Source organism: Lissotriton helveticus, chromosome 4_1 (assembly GCF_964261635.1).
Source record: "Lissotriton helveticus chromosome 4_1, aLisHel1.1, whole genome shotgun sequence".
Classification (NCBI taxonomy): Eukaryota; Metazoa; Chordata; class Amphibia; order Caudata; family Salamandridae; genus Lissotriton; species Lissotriton helveticus.
This window is the reverse complement of record NC_136063.1, coordinates 778,508,525-778,534,701: the sequence shown is the minus strand read 5'-3', so window position 1 is coordinate 778,534,701 and position 26,177 is coordinate 778,508,525. Positions and strand designations below refer to the sequence as shown.

The window sequence follows — 26,177 nt, the reverse complement described above, 5'->3', positions numbered from 1 at the left end:
TTTTTATTTATATGTTTACTTACCAGTAATTGTCCACAATCCATAGTTTGCTCCCCCCACCCTGCCCCTCTCCACGTCACCGCCCGCCAGCATTCCCACCTCTGACCGCCACTGGACTGATATGTCGTTCCACATAAGTAATGATCATTGGATCATAAGTATAATATATTATTATTAATCTGCCTTTTTGTAGGCGCCAGACGCCAGGGCACAGTGAAAGTGAAATTGAGCAATTGTCCTTCATGTAACAGAGAGATTATGGCCAGTGCCACCCGTAATCGAAACATATACGAGCTTCCCCACCTGCAGCTTAGTTAATAAAAGTAACAGGCATATGCGTATTGACTCATATGTTGGTGTTGGACGCAAGCTTAGCTGACTGAGCTGGCTTGCCGGTTACAGCCTACAACAAGGTTATCTAATTTATGTAAACTAGAGATAAGAAAAAGACTGGTGTTCTCCTGTGTACTTGAGTCCATCCATAGTACTAGGGCAAGTATAATGCCAGATAAAACTCCAACAAATTTTAGAGGCTGGGGAAGCAGGAGGATAGATACTTAAAGTTACCACAAATGTTATGTACTGCGCTTGCTAGTGCTACTGTGCCACTATGTGTTGAATTCATTTTGTGTTACTGTTTTGCTAAGAGTTTCGGTTACAATTCTGTTTCTTTCTTTATAGATCCTCCTTCCCAAAAACCAACATGGAAAGAGTTGGCAGCCAGGGCCCGGCAACGGAAACTGCAGGCCATCGTGGAGGAATACCGCCGGCTGGTGGCTCAGGCCGTGGAGGAGGAGGTGGCAGCAGCAGCTGCTGCCTCTTCCAATGCCCCGGGCCCCAGCCAGGCCCCGCCTACAGGAGTACGGTGCCGCGGTCAGGCAGCCGCCCACCGCCGCCATTTGTCAACATCTGCCGCCCACCCACATGGATGCAAATGTAGGTGCGGTGCATTTCGCCAGCAACTTCTCCTCCGGATGGCACAGCTGGAGGACCAATTAGAGGAGCGCGTCAAAATCCTGGTAGACAAACACCTTAAAGCCCGCCGATTATAGATGGACCCTGTTGATTTGCCCCTTTTTTAATACTTTGTAGGTGGATGGGAATTGGGTGTTGGGGTTTCTCTTGGACATTTGTTGGGCTTGGACATTGGTTGGGGTTAGGCAGAGGTGTGGGATAGGCTATTTTTTAATGAAAATAAATGTTATTTATTTATACTTACACATACGATGTTAATGTTTTGTGGTGGGGTTACTGTTTCACAAATTAATGTATGTCACAAGGTTTACTTGCAGATGCAGGGCAGCAGCCAGTGTTTGATTTAAATAATCTGCCAATTTTGTAACATGCAAAGAGATAGATGCGGTACCCCTCACTGAGTTATATTTGTCCTACTAGTACTACCAGTACTACCAGTCCCTCCTCCTACTCCATTATACCTCCCAGCAAACTTATCTTACCTGTGATTGATGAAGATTAAGTTCGGCACAGCAATGGCTGCATGGTTTCACAAGACAATGGAGAAGATGCTGTGGTTGTGGTGGTAGTAGCAGACACTGGCACTAGCATTTGCAAACAAAAAAAAAGAGACAGTCATGTGCCTGAGAGAGACTGTGGAAGTAGTAGAAAAGTACAGTACATAAGAAGACTGACAAACAAACAATATTGCAACTGCTAAACTAAAAGAAAACAATGGTGTTGTGGACAGCCTAGTACAAGAAGATAATAAGTTAAACTGTCGGTGTGTTGAAGGAGTCACTTAAACACAATCCTAATCCGTAAACTTTAATGCTGTAAATCCAATCAATGCCGGCAATTAATTAAGATGTATTCAGTGGGTCCCTTTGGAAAATTAATTGGCTTGTACATACACTGAGCATGGGTGGGCAAGCAGAAGAAGATCCTCGCCCTGCTTCGTTGACATTTAATTAGTGTTGCTTTCACCACATCTGCCCCAGCAAGCGTGTGAACAATTGTTGGTGTAGATTTAATGTAGTCACATCACACCTCAATATAAAACCACACAGCCAGGGGGAAGAGGGTTAGGGTTTGATGAATGGATGGAAGGGGGTTTGGGGAAAGGTTTGACAAGGAAAAACAGTACGCTTGGAGACAACAAAAGCAAAACGATGAAGACGATGATTGATGATTCACTATCCAATAAATCTATAAACTAAAGGTAGAAAAAGGAAATGCATGCATGATGAAGATAACTTGATGGTTAATGAGTAGTACTTAACTACTACTACAAAAGTTGACAGTACAAGGAAGTAGTATTATATGGAATTTGCCTTGGCTCTCTGCCCTCAGAGAAATCCTAATAACCTGCTGTACCGGGCTGAAATCTAGCAAAGAAAATAAAAAATAATTGTAGGGAGCAATTAGCAAACAAAATCACACAGTCGTAAAAAGAATGAAGAGAAAATAGGAATCAAATTATTAAAAATATGAAAATTATACTAAAGTTACTGTATTATTCAGGTCCAAATGTGTAGTTGTATCTCGTCATTCATCTTGGTCCTCCCTTCCATGGACACTCTGAACATCATTCTTGGGTGCCACTGACTGGCTGAGGAGGATTGGTAAGGTAAGTGTGAGTTGTTGCTCCAAGTATAATAGCACTGGGTAAAAGGCCGGCCTGTAAGTGTTGATAGAAAAACAAAAGGGGTATTGAAAAACAAATCAATTACGGTGTAGTGAAAAAAGACAAGACTCTTGAGCGGGAAGACTTTCAGACTGAGGCGGCTTGGCTACATTGTGTCTACTGTACTAGTTACACAGCATTAATCTACAAGAACAACAAGATAGGACCCAGCACAGAACAGGCCCATGCCACCGGGCTGTGACCCAAACTCCTTTTACCTTAATTGTTGACAGAGCCAGACAAAAGGCATATACAGCAACCAAGCATTTTCAAAATCAAGTGACTAAATCAGTGCGCCACTGTCAGTCATCATACCACTATTCGACTCCACCACTGCACAGACATGTAGCCTAGGTCTGCTGTGGTTCTTGTTGATTGGTTGTGTTTGCCATTTATTCTACTTCCTGAAACGTATTCTATCAATCATCTCAGATCCAACTGACTGACTGCGTGCAAAGATAGTATGGTGATCATCATCATCATCATCATCAGGTGTGGTACGTGTACGTGTTATCCAACAGACCAACAGCAACTCAGTCTGTAGTGAGTGGCTCCGATTAAGTAAGTCCAGACTGCAACTGCAGTAGTAGGAGTACAATTGGTTATTATTATTAAACAACATTGAAACATTGACTATAACTTGAGTCACAAGTACTTTGTTATTATTTAAACTACTAGTATAGTTCTACTTGATGCACATTTGCTCAGAGTCAGCAAGCATCCAATGCAATGCATGGCATCATTCATTTATCATATACCTGTCTTGCTCTTCTCTTTGGCTGTCAGATCAGAGATGCCGAGCCTTCTGAAAGTGATGATGAATTTACATTAGTTTTGGATGCCTGCTCAAGTTTTGACAGTGAAGAGTTGAGTATGCCTGCAGACAGAGGTGTAGCCTTAAGATAGTAATGAGTTTTGGTTTGGAAACAAAACAGAAGATGGCTATAGTCACATACGTTTCACTTGTTATGGAGGGACTGTTAGAGGCTACATTATTGTACTATTCTCCATCTCCATCCAATGTCTGGCAAGATGGACATGTATTGAGGGCGAGTCAGGAAGATGGAACAGGACTCTGAGGAGTGGAGTGGACAGTTAAATGCACAGACGTGCAACTCCAATAGGTAAATAAAAATAAGAGACGGTGGTGATGGATTTGTTGTGGTTTGATTTAAACCAGAAAGACAGACATACACACAAATAAAGGAAGGGAGAAAGTAACAATTTGAAAGCCTAGTTGTCAGGCAAGAGGAGCTCGTCCTCAAACCCTGGTGGTTCGGACAGAAGTAGGTCAAGTAACCAACTACTAATGTCTTCGGAGTCACTCTCCTCTTCCTGCTGTGATTCACGTATTTTGTAGACCGGTGGTATGAAGTGCTGATTCATTTTGATCATGGTTAACCTCTCCACGCTTTAGGGCTAGAGACTGGTCCTTTTCACAGTTACAATGGCACCAGCAGCACTGAAAACACGCTCAGAAGAGACACTTGTGACAGGGCAAGCCAGATACTTTATCGCCAGCCTGCTGAGCACTGGCCATTGGCTTCTTTTCCGATACCAATACACCAATGGGCTTTTCTCCATGAACACCTCTGTTGTGTCATCCAGATAGGCTTGGACCATCCGCTCAATGTTCAGTGGTGCTGTGATTTGCTTGGCCTCTTTTGACTTTGCACCAGCAACAGACTTACCCATCCCTTTCTGTAGAAACCAAGCAGCAATTTTTTTGCTGTGTCTGATAAATCAGATCCTGTTGGTGCTGTTGATGTTATTGGTAGTGTTGGTGACTGCTGGGAAGCAAACGCACTGCTCTCATGCTCTGAAGAAGAACTTGACTCTGGATGCCCTGTAGTACTTGCACTGTCCTGGGCTGGCACTGGCAGGCCTCTAATTGAGAGCCGTTCGTTTGCTAAATCAGTGGCTTCCTCAGCTATTAAAGTTTTGTACTTGACAACATCCCCTACTGAAAAAGGAACTACTGCATTACTGTTCAGAATTAATTTGTACCGTGGATTCAATATTGTGGCAGTAATGTAATGTCGATGTGGCACAATCTTATTTTGAATCCTTGTATTGTCAGATAAGCGGGCGGCTAAGGCGTTCACCAAATAACATGCATCTACTTTTTCTTCCACACCTTTGTATGTTTCAGACACCTCCTTCAGCTCTTGCTCTAGCATGTACAACAATGGGATGGCTTGGCCCATAGTACAGTCATCCCTGCTGACTGCACGTGTGAAGACCTCAAAAGGAGGTAACATCTCTGTCAGGCATTTAATGAGGTCCCATTGCCACATCTCAATGGTCATGGCTTTCACTGTAGGATCCCCTAATCTTCTTGTCATGACATAAGCATTAAGTGGTATGTACTGCTCAAACAGACGATCAAGCATGTAATAGGTTGAGTTCCAACGTGCTGGCACCTCCTGGATGAGTGCGTTGACTGGCATTTTATGCTCACGTTCAATGACCCTTAGCTGCTTCCGGGCTTTAAAAGAATGGTTGAAATGTGTGCATATTCTTCTGCAGGTGATGAGTAATTTGCTGACTTTGCTTTCATTTTTCAGATAGTCTTGAACAACAATATTAATGCAGTGTGCCAAACACGGGATGCTGAAATAGACACCATCTTTCATGGCCTTAACTACATTACTGCCATTGTCCGTGGCAACAAAGCCAATGTTAAGCCCTCTTAGTCGCAGCCATTCAAAGACCTTGCTGTTAAACTCAGCCAAAATGTTTGCAGCAGTATGAGATTTTTCCATAGCAAACATGGCTACAGTTGCATGTCTGTGAGTCTGATTAAAAATCTCAACAGTGTCAACGACTGCAGATAGCTTGTCTCTAACACCTGAAAAAGAGATCCACGTGCAGTGATGCACATGTAATCAGTGGCTTGGCAACTGGTCCACATGTCTGTTGTCAGGTGGATACTATGAACATCACTCTGGTGTAAGTCTTTTCCAAGCAATTCCAGCACGTCGTGATGTAGTGCTGGAACAGCAACTCTGGCAAAATAGTAGCGGCTGGGAACCTTCCATTTTGGGCAGATGGTTGTCATAAATTCCAGAAAACCCACCCCTTCAACAAAAGAAAAAGGGAGAAGGTCCAGTGCTAACATTTTAGCAAGCTTAGCATTGTACAAACCTGCTATTGGGTGGTTTTGTTGGTCCCTCCTGCCTAAACGTGCTAAGAATGGTACGCTGTGTGGTATTTCTTTCGTTTAGGCTCGACGCAGCACTTTCTCCTTGGAGTGTCCGGCTGACTCTTACTCTTGTGCCACTGAGATGTTGCTGATGCGGAGGATGTGGGCTGTACCACTGCAGTGCTGGGGACAGGGCTACTTTGTGTACCACTACCAGATAGAATGTATCCCTCTTCTTCTTCCTGTTCGACCGTGAGTGGACCTTGTACTAGCTTATCCCCACCAACATCAATGGTTCCAGTTTTTATGCTACGAAGGTGGTTCTCCCACTTGATTGCGTGGTGTTTTTCCAAATGGGTCATTTGGCCTCCGGTACCATAGTTTGTACCAAGCTTACCACGAGTAACAGAGGAATGACAAATGGAGCATATAACAATGTTCTCCTCCTTTACCCTATCCGTAAAGAAGTCCCACACTGGGGAGCTTAACTTTTGTCTCCTGCTAGAGGTGCCACTTCCAATGCCGGATGAACTGGAGAGTGTGTGTTGAATTTGACTATGTGGCTGCGCAGAAGTACCACTACTTATTCTGCTGAGGTGGTGCTTGTGCTCGATGTAGTACACTGCCGGCTCTTTGCTAATGTAAATATGGAATATGGAGGCGGTGTTGATGTTGCCTGTGTTGGAGGTATGCGTGCTACATCCCTACTAGTCGCAGCCATCCTGGACAGTGTAAAAATGTTGGTCTCCATGTCCTCGGGGCCAGGAGTGATGCTTGCGATGACATCATCATTATCCTGCTGTTCTTCATCGACCTCCATAGGTGTAAGGCTTTCTGGAACCTTTCTTTTCCCTAGCCTGGTCTTGGGATGTGTCTCCCTCTCATGCTCAGGTTGTTGTGGCTCCCAAGTGAGATCTAGAGCATCAGAAGGGATGATTGGCGAAGAACTCGATGGACTAACCCTCCTTTTCCTTAGTGGGGATTTGGAAGACAATAGATCTCCTGCATGAGTGGCTTCCTCTTCTTCTTGCTCTGCATGAGGCTCAATTTCCTGAAATGCCCCTACTTTGGGAGGAACAACAACTACTATTACGGGCGGTGCTTGTGGTTGTTGTTGTTCACCACTTATCTGCTGTGTTCCCTCATGCGTTGATTGTGTACTACTTTGAGTTAGCGATAAGTTTAGGTCAGGCTCAGCATCACTGCTTTCCACCATTACACCATTAGGTTGGCTACCTCTTCCACACTCATCTGCTTGGGCCTGGGTTGGTGGGTTTGGCCCACTGATGCAGAGGTGCTGGCCCCAGCTTGCACCCCTGACACCGCTGCTGCAGGCGTACCTTTTGGTTTCCCAAAAAAGGTTTTGGGGTCAACACCAGACTTAAGTGTCACTTCCTTCTTTTGTTCTTCCTTCTTCTGAGCAACTTTCTTGGTCTTGGAGGACCTGGTACCTGCTTTCTTACAAGCAAAGAAGGCAGAAGAACATCAGTCAAATGTGGAATTTGTTGAGCTTTAATTTTAATAAATAGTAGTGTTAGTACACTTAGTAAGAGTAAGAATAGCAAATAACTAAAATACAAATGTAGTGGAAGTGGAACTTGTTTATCCTTAATTTGTGCATCATGTCGGATGGGTGCAGCATCAGTGACCTGCAGCAGATATCAATGGGGATGTAAACAGTAAGTCAACAGGAACAATGGAAAGACACACAGGTCTATGTGACAAAAACAAAACAGCACACTACTACTACCACCACCACGGCACCCAGCCACATGGTCACTCATCACAGCCACATGGGTAAAGCCCAGAAAACAATAAACTCAAGCAGGCCTATATCTCTATATGGCCAGACAAAGGAGGATGCCTGTTACAGATCACAGCTTAATGCAAAAAAGAAAATCCCCATGGCTAAAAAGGTTGGACAGTTACACAACAAAAACACATACAACAAAGGCATATATTAACACACATCCAAAAAGTTAACTTCACCCCAAACACCACATTTGGGAATTCAGTCCAATGACATCCATGCCCTAAATGATGTTAAAATCAACAGACAACATAGAAACAGCTACATCAAGCACCCCGCTGACTACCTCTGGGACTCTAGGCCTACTGGCAGAATAGGCCACAAGTTTGGAGGCCTATGGCAAAAGCACAGTGGAAGGTCACACAAAATGGCCACCACCACGTGGTCAGCCCACCCTCAAACAACAAAGTACATACAAAGGACAGTAACAGGAAGTTGAGGTCTCTGGGGAACTTCCTTCCTCTTTAAAAAAAAATTTTTACAGAAAAATGACTACATGCTCCAAAAAACTACAACAAAATGACAACCTGAGGAGTTTTTGTAGCAAAATGAACAAAATCATCATTTTCGAGAAGGCTTTATGCAACTCGAGACATATTGCTCGCGAGATTGCCAATTTGGTGTGTTCGGCAGTGCGAACTGTACAAAACGTCGTTATTGCGTGCCCGAGCATGCAGATTGAGCGCCCGAAGAAGACATAAACTGTAAGGTTGCGTTGTCGCACTGTGCAAAGTTACCAAAACTACGCGAGCTGAATTCCTAGGGTTACCTACTGGCAGAAAAAGCCATATTATTTACACACACCCAAAACCTGAAATTCCATACCAAAAACCACATTTTGCAAATCAATCCAAAGCCATCCATGCCATATATGATGTTACAACTTAAACAAACACCACCAAAACAGTTGATTAACTTTCATGCACCCATGATGACTCGAGTAGCACCATTGGGCCTACTGGCAAAGTAGGCCACAAGCTTGGAGGCCTATGGCAAAAACACAGTGGCTGGTCCAACAAAATGGCCACCACCAGATGGCCAGGCGCTCACTAAAAATAAGAAAAGGAATAAAAAACAGACAATGCAGGCCTATGGGAAAAGCACAATGCCTGGCTTCACCAAATGGCCACCACCCACATGGTCAGCCCACCAACAAGAAAGTACATACAATAAACTCAGGCAGGCCTATATCCCTATATGGCCAGACAAAGGAGGATGCCTGTTATTTACACATCACAGCTTAATGCATAAAAATAAAATCTGCATGGCTAAAAAGGTTGGAAAGTTACACAACAACAACACATACAACAAAGGCATTTACACATCCAAAAAGTTAACTGCACCCCAAACACCACATTTGGGAATTCAATCCAATGCCATCCATGCCCTAAATGATGTTTAAAATTCAACAGACCACATAGAAACAGCTACATCAAGCACCCCCAATGAGTACCTCCGGGACTCTAGGCCTACTGGCAGAATACACCACAAGTTTGGAGGCCTATGGCAAAAGCACAGTGGCTGGTCCCACAAAATTACCACCACCACATGGCCAGGCCACCCACAGAAAGTACATACAATGAACTCAAGCAGGCCTACACTAACTATATGAACTCCTAGGGTTACCTATTGGCTGAAAAGCCAATATTTAATTAACACACACACAAAAACTGAAATTCCACTCCAAACAAAAACAGTTTGCAATTGAATCCAATGCCATCCATGATGTTTAAAAACGTGAAATTCAACAGACACCACAGAAACATGGTTGGACCCATGGGTACCTCTAGCCCTACTAGATGAAATTTCAAAGAAATACAACTTGGCCCCTCATGAAAGTACAGGCCTCCCTCAACAATAATTTTTAACAAGGATTGAAAACCCCAGAAAAAACTGTAGTTAAAAAAAAGCCCAAATCAAACAAACATGTACATCAATTCTCCAACTTACTTGTAAAAGAAAATTTCAAATCCAAAAGTCCTCACTAAATCCAATCAAATTATATGATGCAGCAGACATACACAAAAAGTGATCCTTCCAGCTCCAAATCCAAATGAAAGTGAACATCACATGAACAAAGCACTGGGAGGAGCCTGCTGGACAGGAACAGGAAGTTGGAGACTCAGGGGCACTTCCTTACTCTCGAAAAAAAGAGTAGAAAAAAAGAGGACTCCTTGCACAAAAGACTACAGCCAAATCACAATCTGAGGGTTTTTTCTGAGCAAAATGATAATTTCGAGAAGGTTTATCATGCTCGAGAGATATTCTGTGCCAGATTGCAGTTTCTGCGTGTTCCGAAACGCGATCTTACAAACATTGCGCCGGAAGGAAGATCGCGCGTCCTAATGACGTGATCACGCGTCCAAATGACGTGATCGCGTTCGCACAGTCTTGCGGGATTGTGCGGCTGGATTCCAAACGTCGTGGCGCACGCGACCGGGAGAGAAAATGAAGAAGGCGAACGAAGAACCATGGTAAGTCGTTACCCCGCACGCGAGAATACTATTGAGTGCGCGAGGAAGAAAACAACTACACTACGCTGTAGATTGCGAAGTATTCGACAATTTCGCGTTCACTGCGAAGCACGAAGTTGCCGCTACTTCGCAAACTCCGCGAGCAGAGCGTAGTTCTCTGCCCAGGGTTATTAGGAACTGTACTTAGAAAGTCCAAACACTTTTAAAGATACTGCTGCGTGTTGACATCAGGAACTTTCTGAATCATCAATATCTGGTACACATAATGGAAATTCTTTTTTAAAAAATCCAGGTCGTTGCAATTGATGAAAACGGAACCCACCTGACGGTGTAGGGAGTACTCTCCCTGAAATAACCAAAATATTACTCTACAAGAAGAACTCTGAGATAAGAAAATGAATAGAGTTCTAAATTATTATCTGAGAAACTACTGACTTCTGGAATTGGCTCGCATGATTTTGAAACGAATTACTCTTATGCCCTGAAGAAGTCATTTGGGTGACTGTACCCCATGACGAAACACGTGTTGGCATTGGTTTTTTGATGTATTGGCTACATTCTATATGAATTTGATGAATTTTGAAGACTGAGATTTTGATGGAGAATATTCTGATGTATGAAGAGAAAATAAAAGAAAATAAAAGGAATTGATTCAATGGACTCTGAAAGAACATTAATTTGACTGTGGTTATCTTTTCTCTTGAGACAATATAAGAAGTTGCTTGTATGTGCTCGGGGACAACTTGTCTTCTTTCGTTGCAAAATTTGTTGTGTATGAAGGCATTCACCGGCAAGGAAGGTAAAGTTGATTCTTTATTAGTTCCAGGACACAGAGGCCAACAAGTCTGTAGATCACAAGAGTCAAGCTGCAACTGACTATACCTCTGTGCCTAAAGTACAATACACTTTCTAATCACAACTACAATCATGCACTGGTACAGATACACATTTTAGGCAGGACAGCCTGAGATTCACAAAACATAACAACAACGATTTAAATAACAATATGAAGTTTAAATGGAAAGACAACAGTGTGCTTTCTCCATTAAGCGTGCTTGTGTTCTCTCCATTGAACATGGCACAATTGGTTTGAACCCAATTAGAACATTTATTTATTTATAAGTCCCTAGTAAAATGGCACTACAGGTACCCCGGGCCTCAAAGTAAATGCTACTAGTGAGCCTGCAGCCCTTATTGTGCCACCCAATTGAGTAGACTTTTTAATCATGTCTCAGGTCTGCCATTGCAACTTTCAAGCAGTTTGAAAATTATGATAGCGACTTGGGGGGCCAGTGCATTGCAGGGTGCCGATCAGTCTCTAGCACCAGCAGGCCAGTGCAGCACACTTGATAGGCTCCACTAAAACCCGACCAGAGATTGTACACTGGGCGTGGCTGTGAAGATGGCCATAACTGATCAAGATTAAGCTGCCCCACAACCATAGCTATTCTGGCCATCTGCCTTGCTAGACTGGGCTCCGCAGCAGAAGCAAAGAACGTGGCACCCCGACAGGGGGAGACGGACGTGGGTGGCAGTGGCCCCTGTGTTCCTCCCGATCACAGACCACGGATCAGCAGAATGTACTGCTGACATTGTAATGAGGAGCTAGGTACCACTGCTGTGTCTGTGACCCATGCCAACCTGATCGGTTCATTCAATGTCCCTGACTGCCCTGCAGAGTCCCTCCCAAATCCCCTTGCTCCTCAACCCAGCACTTTAGCTCTCAGCACCCGGCAACAACCACCATGAAACAAATAATCCCTGCCGCGAAGCAGGCAACGGAATGCCGACCGAGACATCACACAGAAACTCAATGGCCTGCAAGGGACTGCAGGGGCAGCAGCAGCGTGCAAGTTTTAGCCTTGTGTCCTGTGGGAGCGTGCAGTTCGTCGCGAGACAGGATGTTCCATTGGAAGGCGACAGAGTGTAGAGGGGAGGTAAAAAGGGCACTGAGTCAAAGATGAAACGAGTCACTCCACAGCCAGCTGTGTTGTGTGTGCATGATGTGTGTTTCCTGCAGATTCCTACCCCTGCTGACATCACTGTGCATTCATGGGTAGAAAGAGCACTGACTGGACTGTCACTGCTTACAGCTGCCCTCTTCCAGATAACATACCATAGGGAGGACAAATCAAGCGGGGGATCATAGTACAAAGAAACAGTGGCTACCTGCTCCTAGTCCTGGCTCCCCAGCTCCTGGTGGCAGCACAGCATGTTGGGAACTGTAGTCTGTTACTTAGCAAGTGAAAGCCACATTAGGTGCTGCCCAAGGTTGGGGTAGTATTTCGTGACTAAAGGGACATAGGGGCATATGTATAAAAAAAACTGATTTGCAATGCCTTAATAGCGATATTTTGCGAATCGCTTTTAAGGACTTGCAAACTGCTATGTATGTAGGAATCGCAATAATAATTACGATTCCTACGCATTCCTTTCCGTAATTGCGAGTCGCAATTAAGGAATCTCTTCCCATTCATTCCTATGGGCCAAGAGGCCCATAAGAATGAATGGGAAATGTGTGCGCAAATTGCAAGTACCAAATAGGTACTCGGAAATTGTGCACGCAATTTGAAGGGTGCAAGGGTTCCAACAGGACACCCTGTTGCAACCCTGAAATGTGCATGTGTGCGCATTTGGCGCATATACATGCTCTAAGGGCATGTATGTGTGCCACATGGCACTTTGAAAAAAGAAAAAAAGTGTTTTTTTCTAGGAAATCACAAATTATCACCAACTGGAAGTTGGTGGTAATTTGTGATTCCTTAAGGCAATATCGAAATTTGCGATCCCTACTAGCATAGCATTTAGGGAATCGCAAATTGTGATTTTCTAAATGCATGTGCAAAATAAGGAATCACAATTGTTGCGATTCCTTATTTTGCAAGTAGGCTACTTACCTACATAGCAGAATTTAAGCGTTTGCAAACGCAATTTAGCTTGATACATCTGGCCCAGAATCCTTTGCTCTTATTTTAGTACTGGTTAGGATTACTCCACGGCTGCTCTTGGGTGAGCCGTGTGTACCTTTACCGCCATATTGTTTAATGGATAAATGCCTCATGCACATTCCGTCCTACCTGCAGCCCTCTAAATAAATAAATATTTACATCATACACGTTTGTGCCTCCTGCAATTAGCACTCATTGCCTCCATCAACCGTCCCCCTCCCTGAGGATTCACGAGATCTCTTGCACAACCAAAAAGCGATAACACGCTGATAACAGCGAAATAGGTGTGTGATTTATATACCATGATTGCCATTCATAACAACTTAAAGCTTCGGTGTACCAAAACAAAATACAAAATCCTGGCAGTGGTGACAGAGACAAACATCAAAATCCCACATGTGTATATGCAGATGCAGCCAAGGAAAACATCCTCCAACATTTGACCTCGGTCTTTGAATGCACAGCAAATGTAAGGAGATAGGAACATGATTTATAGCCCTTTCACAAAAACGATCCTCATAGCCCTGAAAACATTAAGCTCTGCGGTCAAATACTCTTACAGAAAGGCAAAAGTAGTCCCTAACAGATGTTACAGTGGGACAAGCGGAAGCCTACAAGTCCTGTAGCGGTACTCCAGGGGACTGAAAAGCTTGGAAGAAGGAGGGACCCGGAAGCCAAATTACCCACTAGTAAGCAAAGATTTCTACAAGACAACCGACTAGAAAAATTAAAAGAGATGGTAGGAGCCAAAGCCTGCAAAGCAAATAAAACGGATCAACCTTGACAGCACAACCGCTGTCTAGGCTCAACCGAAAAAAGGATACAATGGGACTGGAAAAAGCAATGGACAACCTTAGGGAAGGGGTAAAAAAGCAACACAGAGTGCACGGGGTGAGAGGATTGAAGCAGGCCGCAATGGAGAGAGAGAGCGCAATAAAACATGCCCCTCCCCAGGAGCGTTAAAATAAAAAGTAATGACCTGAATGTGAGGGGTTTAACGATAAACTCATCCAATCTAAAAGATGAGAAAGACAATTACAAGAAAAGGAAGGGAAGCCATCGAAGAAGAAGGAAGCAAATGAGTGACAAGAAAGCCACCTTATGATAATCAATTGGGTTGACATAAGCCCATGTACATTTTGGTTTGGTCCCAAAAAAATCTTCAGGAGATATTTTAAAATGGAAATGATAGCAGAGCTGTATTGTAGGTTGGGCACGTTTTACTTTATATATGCACATCATTTACTATTGCTTATGGGGTCCATGCCTGCAACGGTCGGACAGGTTCTGACAGAGAAGCATGACATAGGTTTAAGAGGGGTTAAACAAAGACCTGGATTGACTACATTCTCGTTAATCTTGAACTCTGGCTCAGTGTTAAAGATATGGTCATATTAATCCGGGGAGATAGCGACCATAATGCCTTGGCACTCTCATTGTCTGGCCCAGCGGTATTATATGGACTGCCCTGGGTCAAGAGTGCCCCAGTAATCACTAGCAATAATAGCAAGAGTTAAAGGGCCACTGATACTGGCTGATCCAACCGCTCTCCCTAAAATATATTCTGAGGTTGAGCAGACTCTCCCCGACATGAGTAATACCGCTACTAGTATAGATGACACCATGGCTATATTCCGGCAACTGACTACCACAATAAGATGATTCTTTAACAAACAATATAATGAAGATCTACTTACACGCAGAACTGCTCCATGGTTCAATAAGGCCTGTAAAAAAGACAAGGATGATCTAATAGTGGCGGTGAAGTCGAAATCTCCCAAAAACATTGAAAACAGCAGGAATCTGTATAAATTAACACAAGCTAAGGCAAAAAGGGTCCGGGAGTCAGGAAATTGGCGCTCACTTGTAAACGCATCGAAGCAGAAGAATACCCAATTGTTCTGGCACCTTCTGTCAAAAGGGTCACCCAATTTGAAAACTGGAACTGACTTCCATATACTTCCCCTTTGTGGGAGGAGTATTTTGAGCAGTTATATGCAGGTCAAATGAGATCCCTAGACTCCACAATAACTTGGGAGACTGCTAATTCCCTTAATGAAAGTACCTTAGATATAAAATGATTACAGAACAGGAAAGCTTCGGGCCTAGATAAGCTCCCGGGAGATATATATAAGGCTGAGCATATAATATGGGGACCTCTGCTCCAAGTGGTCTACAATGCCATTTTGTGTGCTGGCGAAATTCCAGCGACCTGGAGGGGTGCAGAGATTATCCCTATCTATAAAAGGGGAGACAAAGGGTCTCCCGAAAACTACAGGACTATCAGCTTTATAGATGTCTCCCAAAAAAAACGTCTGTAAAATTATGCTAACCAGGATCCAGAATTGAATCGAGGAAAATAATGTTTTGTCAAATTTACATGCAGGATTTAGGGCATCCACAAGCACCACAGACCGAGTTTTTAGATTTCTTCTGGTAATATGGAAGAAAGTATCCATTAAAGGAGGCCACCTGTAGGTTGTATTTGTGAATCTAAAAATGGCCTATAGATCGCACCCAACTTTGGCTAGCCTTGAGAGAACTTGGACTCCCATCATTATTTACTTAACATCTTTATCTGTCTATATCACAACACTTATGCAAAGGTCAGGTGGAGCTCTGATGGTAGTCTTTCAATAAATATTCCGGTTCGTAAAGGCGTACGCCAAGGCTGTGTTCTTGCCCCAACATTATTTACCCTCTATATTAATGGTTAATAGGAGAGCTGTATAATTGTGGTGGTGACCCCCCAAAACTAGCAGGCAGTGCAGTACCCTGTCTGCTCTTCGCAGATGACATATTACTCATTGCCAGAACACCTAAGGGGATACAGAACCTTTTAAACAAATTTGACAAAGCCTGTAAGAATAGGGGTTAGAAATAAACTGCTCCAAGACTAAATATATGACATTTACCCTATAAATCCCACAAGGGTAAATTAATGCTGGGCACGCAATCCTTGGAACAGGTTAAGGCATTTGATTATATAGGAGTACGCATTAGTGACAGGCTGGCCTGGACACCACAAATTGAAAAGAGCACTTTGACCCTCCAACATGCCGATTGTACATTAGTCCAGAGGGTTATGGCGTCTCCGTATTTGCCACTCTTGCCCATTCTGGAACTTCATAGGGCTAAAGGTCTCGGAGCAGCCCTATATGGGGGGCAAATTATGGGGGCTGGAAAATTTGAAGGACATAGCTCTTGCTGATAATAAATGTATTAGGGCAACGATGAACCTACCTGTGAATACTTCCCTCTTCCTGCTTTGACTTGATCTTGGTCTTAAACCAATTAACCACCTTGCTATACTTAGGGCTCTCCTGTTTTGGATAAGGATATGGACTAGTAATACACAGGTCCCGGTGAAGGAAGCCGTGAAAGAGTTAATTGCGCTGCATAAACAAACAGGTCGTATTAAGTGGTTCAATATGATCAAGGATTGGTTTTTAAAACTAGGGTTGGGCTGTATCTGGGAGGAGCCAGGGTCTATTTTTAAATCAATGGTTCCCCTTCTCAAAAAAAGGTTTTTGGAGTATATAGACTCACAAAGTTTAGAAGGTAATGCAAATGGCACTTCAACCTCTAGTTTTTTAAACATGAAAGGACTGGGAAAATGTGGCTGTAACAACATTGTGCCCTACCTGTCACACTTCTCCCGATACCCTTGATCATTTTCTTTTCTTTTGCTCTTCTTATGTTGACCTCCGGAAAACCTTGATAATTCCTGCCTGCCATTTATTATCTTTTACATGCCCCAGTGAAGTTCTACGTGTTTTCATGACAGACGCCACAAGGTGACTTGTATTTGCAATTTCGAGATGTCTGCTCTTTGCCTGGAGGAAGTGGTCAAAAATGATAAAAAATGCTTGAGAATTTGATATGAAAATGTACATTTAATTGACCTCAGGGAATAGAACTATGCATTTTATTAGTGAATTTACTCAGGAACATGGGAAAAGAAGTCTACTCCAATTTACCTTGCAGGATGTGGACTCAATTCAAAATTTTAACAGTGCTAGTCGCTGTGATAGCTTGTTTTAAAATATGACTTTTTTATGATGTATTGTAATGTCAAATTTTAACTGTTTTTATGATTATGAAATGTTTCCTTTATGATGTAAATGATCATATTTTTGATCGAATAAATAAATATATATATATATATATAGATTCACTGAAAAAACCATAGGTTATAGACCATATATAGTTAGGAATTAGCATTTACAAAACCTTGAAAATTCACTGCAAAAACCATAGGTTAGAGACCATATATAGTTGGCTGGACATTTTATTGACATAAAACCAATGAAATTCCATATATAGTTAGTTGCACTAACTATATATCGCGCACCCGCAATCCACTGCTGATGATGTCACATATTACATCATTCATGACATGGTCAGTGACATCACTGATGACATCACTGATGACATCTCAAATGACATCACTGATGACATCACTGATGACATCTCAAATGACATCACTGATGACTACATCCAGTGACTGTATAATTCTGTAAAGTTAAAATATGTCTTACATATTGAAGAATGAGTGGATGTATAAGTGTCTGGACGAAGGATTTAGTAGGTGCATGACTGAATGTATGAGTGAGTGATTAAATGTGTCTCACTGAGTGCATGGGTTAGTGACTAAACTGTCTTAATTTGTGCATCATTATGTCTGTTGTTCTGTAAACTGCTGCATGTGTTGATCAGTAGCTATATGAGTAACTATATGGGTTATTGATTGATTGCCCAAGTATTTGTATGGGAGACTGAGTGTGTGTGTGGCTAGCTGGGAGGTGTGTGACTCTGTGCAGATCAATCTGTACTTGTATCAATGATTGTATAAGAAAATAAGTATGTGTTAGTACATGTTTGAAAATGTAAGGTGCTCTATGTTTAACTGTATAGACAAGAAAATGGAAGTCTCATTGATTCTTTACAGGACTGTCTAGGTGTGTAAGTAACTCCATGGATGAGTGGCAGACTGTGAGTGTCTGTATAGGTGTATGAGTGCATATGATAGTGTTGTAAAGATGAGTGATTGTATGTATGAATGATTGTATGGGTGAATGAGTGAAGGTGTGTGTAGACGTAGCAATCAGTGAGTGCGTATGTAGTAACTAGTATTGGTGTGTCAATGGTTTCAAACATTATACTCTTTTTAACACTGGGTGAAACAGAGGTTATATTAAAATGTGAGGAGATGCATTGTATTGTCACATGAATGATATCATCAGTGATGTGGTCATTGATGTCAAATGAGATGTCATCAGTGATGTCATCAGTGATGTCATTTGAGATGTCATCAGTGATGTCATCAGTGATGTCACTGACCATGTCATGAATGATGTAATATGTGACATCATCAGCAGTGGATTGCGGGTGCGCGATATATAGTTAGTGCAACTAACTATATATGGAATTTCATTGGTTTTATGTCAATAAAATGTCCAGCTAACTATATATGGTCTCTAACCTATGGTTTTTGCAGTGAATTTTCAAGGTTTTGTAAATGCTAATTCCTAACTATATATGGTCTATAACCTATGGTTTTTTCAGTGAATTTTCAAGGTTTTGTAAATGCTAATTCCTAACTATATATGGTCTATAACCTATGGTTTTTTCAGTGAATTTCAATGGTTTTTTAATAGCAAATATCATAAGCTGTCGAATGTCAAGTACGTGGTAAGTAAAAACATTTTCGTGTTTATGCACACTGATCTGCTTTGAATGCTGCCCCCCACCCCTCATTTCTATTAGGAGTACTCTCTCTTTGCAGATAGTGAAGGGTAGTTAACGCAGCCCTTTGCCCCCTTTGTAATCCGTCGTGCCTGCTTCTCTCTCCATTTGATTGATTGTTCTCTTTCGTTCATTCTCTATTTACAAACAAGCACAGAGTCAAAATACTCTGTTTAGTCTTTGCAGATAGCGAAAAACCGTGTAAAAAAACAAAAGGAATCGAGCAAAATCAGTAGGCCACTAATGGGATCTCTTTTTGACCTCGCTAAAATAGAAACATTAGGAACAACCTGTTGAAAATAGCAATGCGTATGTACATAAGCGGCGTTCATTTGTGTTCACAGTACCCCTTGTTGATTGTTTGAATCGAGCATTGAATTGTTCGAAGTTGGTTCTCTTAAGGATCTTCTCTGCCTGCAAACGAGGAAGAATAGGAATATTCTCTCTCCCTTTGCAGATAGTGAACGGTAGGTAACGCAAGCCTTTAACACGTCGTACCTATTTCATTCCTCATTGATTGATTGATTGTCCGAACATTGACTGTTTGGGAATTAGTTCTTTTTGGAGGTATTCCCTGTTTGCAAATAAACGTAGGAAAATCTTTGCAAGTAGTGAAAGGGTACGTAATGCGGACCTTTCTCCCCCGTTGTAATCTGTCATGCCTATCTACTCCCCACTGATTGATGCACCTGTTTCACCCGGACCATTTACTAGACATACGTCATCTGGCCCGACCAGAGAGCACCCCTAGTGAAAAGGACATATGCAATAATAACGAAGTGATCACTGTATCCTGTTAACAGAAACTTTAGCATGAAACAACCTGGAAAGAAAAGAATAGGAAATCGAAAATCAGTAGGCCACTGATGAACATGAACTTTTATTAAACAACGAACAAAGAAACGATAACATAACGTAATGATAAAACCTATTAATGTCCTAGAAACAAGAAAACGTTAAAATATGCCAGTGGTGAGAGACCAGAAAAACAGTAAGAGAAACCAAATCACCCCTCGCTGTCCCACCGCCTGCCACGCCAAAAAAATCGATAGACTAGGGAAAATGCAAGTCAGTAGAACATCCGCCCCCACTCTGGAAACTTCCAAGGTGGGGCAGGGTTCCGGCTACGCCCAGCCGGGAGCAGCCCATATAAGGCAGGTCCTGCTGCCACGCCTCGGCCAGGAGATCCTAACGTAGGGTGTAGCCGGAGGAGAGGCCGAGACCAGCGGGACCCGGCCAGGGGATTGCCTTTACAACGCTGAACAGTTGCAGGGGGGGGGGAATGTCTCCTCGACCCTCCCCTCTCTCTCCCAGTCCGGCCGCGGTGGCCCTTGAGAGTTGCAGGTAGTCCCGCCACATGCTCTTCCGGTCCGGCCACCAACGGTCGGGGGGCCGAGGCCGACGGGATCCGGCTGCAGCCGATAAACCAAGAAACCCGTTCATGGGGCCAGAGCCAGGGGCGTCCGGCCGACATCTACCGGAAGCCCGGCCCGAAGACGGACGGGACACTTCTTCTTTCTTGTATAATTGCTGCAACAACCCTGGGGGGGATGTCTTGCACATGCCTCCATCCCCCCCCCCTCGTCCTCATCGCCTGGTCCGGCCATAACAAATCTCAAGCGAGACGCCGTGGGGTGCACTGGGAGGGAGAGACGGTGCGAACAGGCCTCTCCCGCCTCCCCAGTGGAGGCTTCCCAGCTGCACCCTCAGCGCTCCAGGCGCCCGGAAAAGAGTTCTTCCACTGTGGCCATGCTGCAACGTCTCGCCCGGCAGGGTGGAGCCCGTCCGCTCATTTGACCCCGCGATCGCCAGTAGCTACCGAACTCTCAAAATGGCGGTCGACCTGGCAAGAGCGGGCCCAGCATAAAGAAATGGCCCGGTCACTGGTTGACTCCACCACCGTAGTCCTCCACGACCTTGAAGATTCTAGAGGAGCCGCGGGAGTCTCCGACCCCCGATGGGGAATGACTGCCATGATCACCCGTGGAGTGACGAAACTGTATCCGCGGGACGTCGGCGCCAGCCTCACTTTGAATTACTAGAATCCTGCAGACCTCACTTCCGGTGAAAGCACAGTGTGACCCGGTAGGAAAAATTGTTGCACCCCCTCCCCTTTTTGACTGATAGTTCAAACCACCGATCCTTTCCTTTGCCCTTTTAACGGAACTTTGGACTGCCTCCCCCTCTTTTACATTTTCTAGAGAAAACAAAACATTAACCACTACATTAGCATAGCAGTTGACACCAGAACTGTTTTCAAATTGAAAACCAACAACATCTTCAACAGAATCCTTTTTGTTTCTGCTGTGACCCTGCTACAGCACAGGCATTGTCCCCAGCAGTAATTCTGCAATGCCGGTAAGAATAGCTGTGGTGCCTACTGGACTCACTCACCCCCGCGGCGCCCCACGCCGTTATTTGCTGGGCGGCAACTTGCTAGACATCACTTTCGTGCCATCTAGATTTCAGCGCGTTCTGCTGCCTTGGAACTATTCGCACAACAGACCGCTACTGACAAGAATATTTCATTATTGGTGCTGTCAATTTCAATAAATCTATTGGATAATTCAAAAGAAATTGCCACGGTCTCTTCGTTGTTTAAATGTTTTTACTGTTTTTGTTTTGTTGTATATATTTATATGTTATTAAAGTTTTATATTCCTACTACTTTGTTGGAGTGCTATATATTTTTAATGTGACACATAATTGTAAAAACTTTGATGTACAAAGAGTCATTCCTGGAATCTTCCGCTTCAGGCTCGGTCCCCTCCCCAATCACAATACAGGATAGTTTTCAGATAGTAGGAACACGTGTGGTGTGACGGATCTCATCGGGTGTGGGCCTTGATCTACTATAACTCCTTTGAAGAGGGGTGATTCTTTACAGCTGGGGCCATAAACTACATCTGCAGGGCTAGCTGATAGCCTGGACAATCGGACACAGAGGAAGAGGAGTGTCAGAGGGTGCGGTAGTGAATAGGGCGAAAGGGAGGTGTGGGGCGGGCATAGTGTGATTCTCAGGGAAGAGCAGCGCAGATGGGGGGAGGTTTATTGCCCATGCATAAGACAGAGAGCGGGGGTGACCAGTGCCTGGGGAAGATGCTTGCGAGGGTGAGGAGCCATGCTACGAATCGACAGCGTGCAGAGAGTGGGTCTGGTCAAGACATCTAAAATGGCTGCCGTGCACGACAAAAGTGTGGCATTTCAAAAAAGGCAAGATGGCGCAGACAATGTTTTTCAACACTTCCTCATTTCCTTCGAATCGAACGTTAACAGACGTTGGGGCATATTACCAAAGTTAAGCGATATTTATCGCTAACGATGCTTACCAACGAATTTTTTACCGCTAAGCATCGTCAGAAATTATCGAAGATAAACCTTGCTATTATCAAGGTTTATCACAAATGCGATAATAAACGGCCGCAATGCATGAATATCGCTAAAAACTCAGCGATATTCATACATTACCGAGCTAATGCTCTTAGCCATGTTATCCACCTCCCATTGGATAACATGGCTAAGAACTGCTCAGGGCAGGTGTTACTTTTTGGAGATATTCGCGCTTAGCGCGAATATCTCCAAAAGTTGGTAATAGGAGATAGATATCTTGCATGTTGTAATGCAAGTTATTGTGGTATATGGAACTCATACCATAATCTCTCAGGAAAGCAGAAACTGATCCTTTTGGGACCGCCTAAAAAGGCCTAGGGGGTGAGGAGTACTCTACTTTGCCCCCTTTTCACGTTCCGAACTATTTTATTTTACTCTCTTCTGTAATTACACAAAATAGCAGCGATAAGATGCATCGGAGACACACAGTGAGAGAAAGGAGGCCGGAGATGAAGAAGAGATGTCAAATACACATTGGAGATAATATAGTGGCAGAAGGGAAGTAAATATGAGTAAACTTACCATGTAACATAAAAATGTTGCACTCTATACTATAAGTCTCATTTTATACTACAATCACTTCGCTACAACCTCATAAATTAAAAATAAAAATGAATAATGTCTCAAACAATTTTTGATTTCTAAATATAAATTTATTCTTCAGAATTTTCTAAATTTGAAAGAACTAGTAACATGTCCTCATCAGCAATGTCCTCATGAAAAGTCTGCAATAATGATTCTTGTAACTCTATGGTCTCCAAACACTCGATAAATTCGCCATCAAGAGATTGATCAAAAAAATCATTCAAGTCATCTCCTCCTTCTGACAATATTTCATTATTGGTGCTGTCAATTTCAATCAATGTAGTGGAATCATTCAAGTCATCTCCTCCTTGTGACAATATTTCATTATTGGTGCTGTCCGTTTCAATCAATCTAATGGAATCATACAAGTCATCTCCTCCTTGTGACAATATTTCATTATTGCTGCTCTCAATTTCAATCAACGTAGTGGAATCATTCAAGTCATCTCCTTGTGACAATATTTCATTCTTGGTGCTGTCCATGTCAATCAATCTAATGGAATCATACAAGTCATGTCCTCCTTGTGACAATATTTCATTATTGGTGCTCTCAATTTCAATCAATGTAGTGGACAATTCAAAAGAAATTGCCACGGTCTCTTCATTGTGAGCCATTTTATTTTGAAATTGCTTGCTGTAAATTGCAGAAAAAAATAATCACTTTCATTTATCGTTTTTAGTAATACATAATATAAAACAAACTTTATCAAGTATTTAGTATAACAGAAGGACTGCAAATAAATAACAGAAAACATTTTTCAAATTATCTTCAAGTGTACAACATAGTTCCCCTTACAAATTAACAACTCACCTTTTTAAAAGTAGGAAAAGTGTTAGTACTGTGTAAATCAAACACCAGAAATTCACCACCAAAAATTCCTCACAAATGTACCTCAGACAGTAGTATCACAAAATGGCTGTGGTTTCCTCTCATTTGACATATATACATAACCAATTAACTTTCATCACACACAAATACAAAACCAAAGTAACATTTTAATTGGTTCTAAATTTCAACACTTTCAAATGTGTTTTCCCCATGCAATTTTCCATAGGACATTTACATACGTCTACAGCCTGAATGGCTGAACGGAATTACACCAAACTTGGCAAAATGGTACATCAAACCTAAGAGGTCAGGAAGGATCTACTATGCCCCCTTATGGTCATTTCCCCCTTCGCTTTGGCCTCCTCTTGTCTCTCAATCCTACCGAGAGACAAGATGGCGGCCGCTACGGACTGTTTGGAATGTTGACAGACGCCGGAGAACCAATCAGCTTCGCAAAGCTCCGTAACGCGAAAAGTACGCGAAGCGGAGCGCTGTTACAGATATATATCTTTTTTTGAACGTTAATTTCTCAAAATCCACTGGAGCACATATATTGAGACCTAGCAAAGGCACATCGGGCTACCAGTCCCTAATATTTTACCAAGTTTCGTGCAAATCCATTCAGCCGTTCGATTATTATTATTTTTTTTTTTTTTTGCCCCGCGGGGCCCTTTTAAAACCTCCACATCAAACCTAGGGGGTCAGCGAGGATCTACTATTCCCCCTTATGGTCATTTGCCCCTTCGCTTTCGCCTCCTCTTGTCTCTCGATCCTACCTATAGACGCCGGAGAACCAATCAGCTTCGCTTCACAAAGCTCCGTTGCGCGAAAAGTACGCGTCCTGGGACGCTGCCCGGTCCGCTGTTACAGATATATATCTTTTTTTAAACGTTAATTTCTCAAAATCCACTGGAGCACATATATTGAGACCTACAAAAGGCACATCGGGCTACCAGTCCCTACAATTTTGCCAAGTTTCGTGCAAATCCATTCAGCCGTTCGGGCTAAAAGTGAGGCCAACCGCCCTATGGAAAACTCAATGTTAAAAACACGTTTTGGGACCCCCCTTTTTTCTCGACCCCCCCTGGACGAACCCCCCCCCAATTTTCAGGGCGCTGCTCAGAAACAAAATGTGCCATTTTCCTGAAAATTTCAGCCAATTCCGTCCACAAACGCCAAAGTTATTAGACATAGAATTTTCAAAAATCCCATAGAGAAAAAATCCTAACTATATATACCTACTGGCGACCGCCAGTAGGTAATATATATTTTTTTCTGAATGTATTCCTTTTTTTCTACAGGTTGTCTACAGAGAACAGCAACACAAGCTGAAGTCTGCTGTGTTGAAGATGGCTGCTACGTGGGTTCTTGCCTTCCTTTTTCATTTATTATTTATTTAAGGTTTTTATAGAGCGCGTAATCACCCGGGAGTATCTCAGCGCTATACCTAGTAGTCAGACGGGGGCACAGAGCAAGAGATTAGGAGGATTTGGGAAAGAGAAGGGTTTTAAGTGACTTTCTGAACTGAAGATGGTTAGGTTCCGTTCTAAGTTTCAGAGGCAGCACATTCCACTGCTTGGCTGTGTGCACCGAGAATCGGCGTCCTCCAGCCCGGGCTTTCTTCACTCTCGGTACCACTAAGAGGTTTCCGTGTTCCGATCTGAGCGCTCTGGCCGGTCTATAGGGGGTGATGCAGTTTTTGAGGATTGGAGGACCTTCTTCGTGAAGCGTTTTGTGGGCCAGGCAGAGAGCCTTGAACACCACCCTCTCCCTGACCGGCAGCCAGTGCAGCTTCATCAAGGCGGGTTTCGCGGATGTTCTGGCTGGAGTGCCCGTGAGCATCCGGGCAGCAGCGTTCTGAATTTTCTGCAGAGTGTAAAAGGTTGCTTCCGGGGCTCCCAAGTAAATGGCATTACAGTAGTCCAGCCTGGCCACAATCAGGCCCTGGATCAACAGTTTCCGGGAGTTAAAAGGTAGCAGGGGGAGGACTTTCCTGCATGACCTGAGAAGGCCAAAGCAGACGCCGGCCGTCTTCTTTGCCTGTGTCCTAAAGGTGAGATCTTTCTCCAGCCATACCCCTAGGCTCTTCACCTCAGTTTTGGGGGAAGGTGGTTCACCAAGGCAGGCAGGCCAGGTGTTTGGGGGAAGGGAGATCTCTCTGTGCCCCAAGAGTAGGATCTCCGTTTTTGACCCATTGAGCTTCAGGGCAGAGTCATTCATCCACTGATGAATTTTGGAGAGGCAGCCATGGAGGTCCGAGGGGTCTTGCTTGGGGTGGGAGAGCGTTACCACCAGCTGTGTGTCATCAGCATAACTGATGATGGTTACTCCAAATGGAGTAACCACTTCCTCCAGTGTGGCCATGTACACGTTAAATAACGTGGGGCTGAGTGACGAGCCCTGGGGCACGCCACACCGGAGAGGGATGGTAGGAGAGCGGCTGTCACTTTCCCAGACTTGGAAGGAACGTTGGTCGAGAAATGACGCCAGCCACTCCAGGGCTTTGTCCTTCACTCCGACATTCCCCAGGCGTTGGATAAGGACCTGGTGGCTGACAGTGTCGAAAGCCGCACTGAGGTCTAGGAGGATCACTGCCACTGATCCTCCC

At 43.5% G+C, this 26,177-nt stretch overlaps 1 protein-coding gene across 1 annotated transcript in view; it reads left to right on the top strand.

Annotated features, from left to right (window-relative positions):
* Positions 1-26,177, top strand: part of LOC144828064 (histamine H3 receptor-like) — a 120,745-nt gene that overhangs the window by 79,501 nt on the left and 15,067 nt on the right. The window contains exon 4 of the mRNA XM_078686201.1: positions 24,871-24,952. Within this exon, the coding sequence (XP_078542327.1) occupies positions 24,871-24,952 (82 nt within the window). The remainder of the gene's footprint in view (positions 1-24,870; positions 24,953-26,177) is intronic.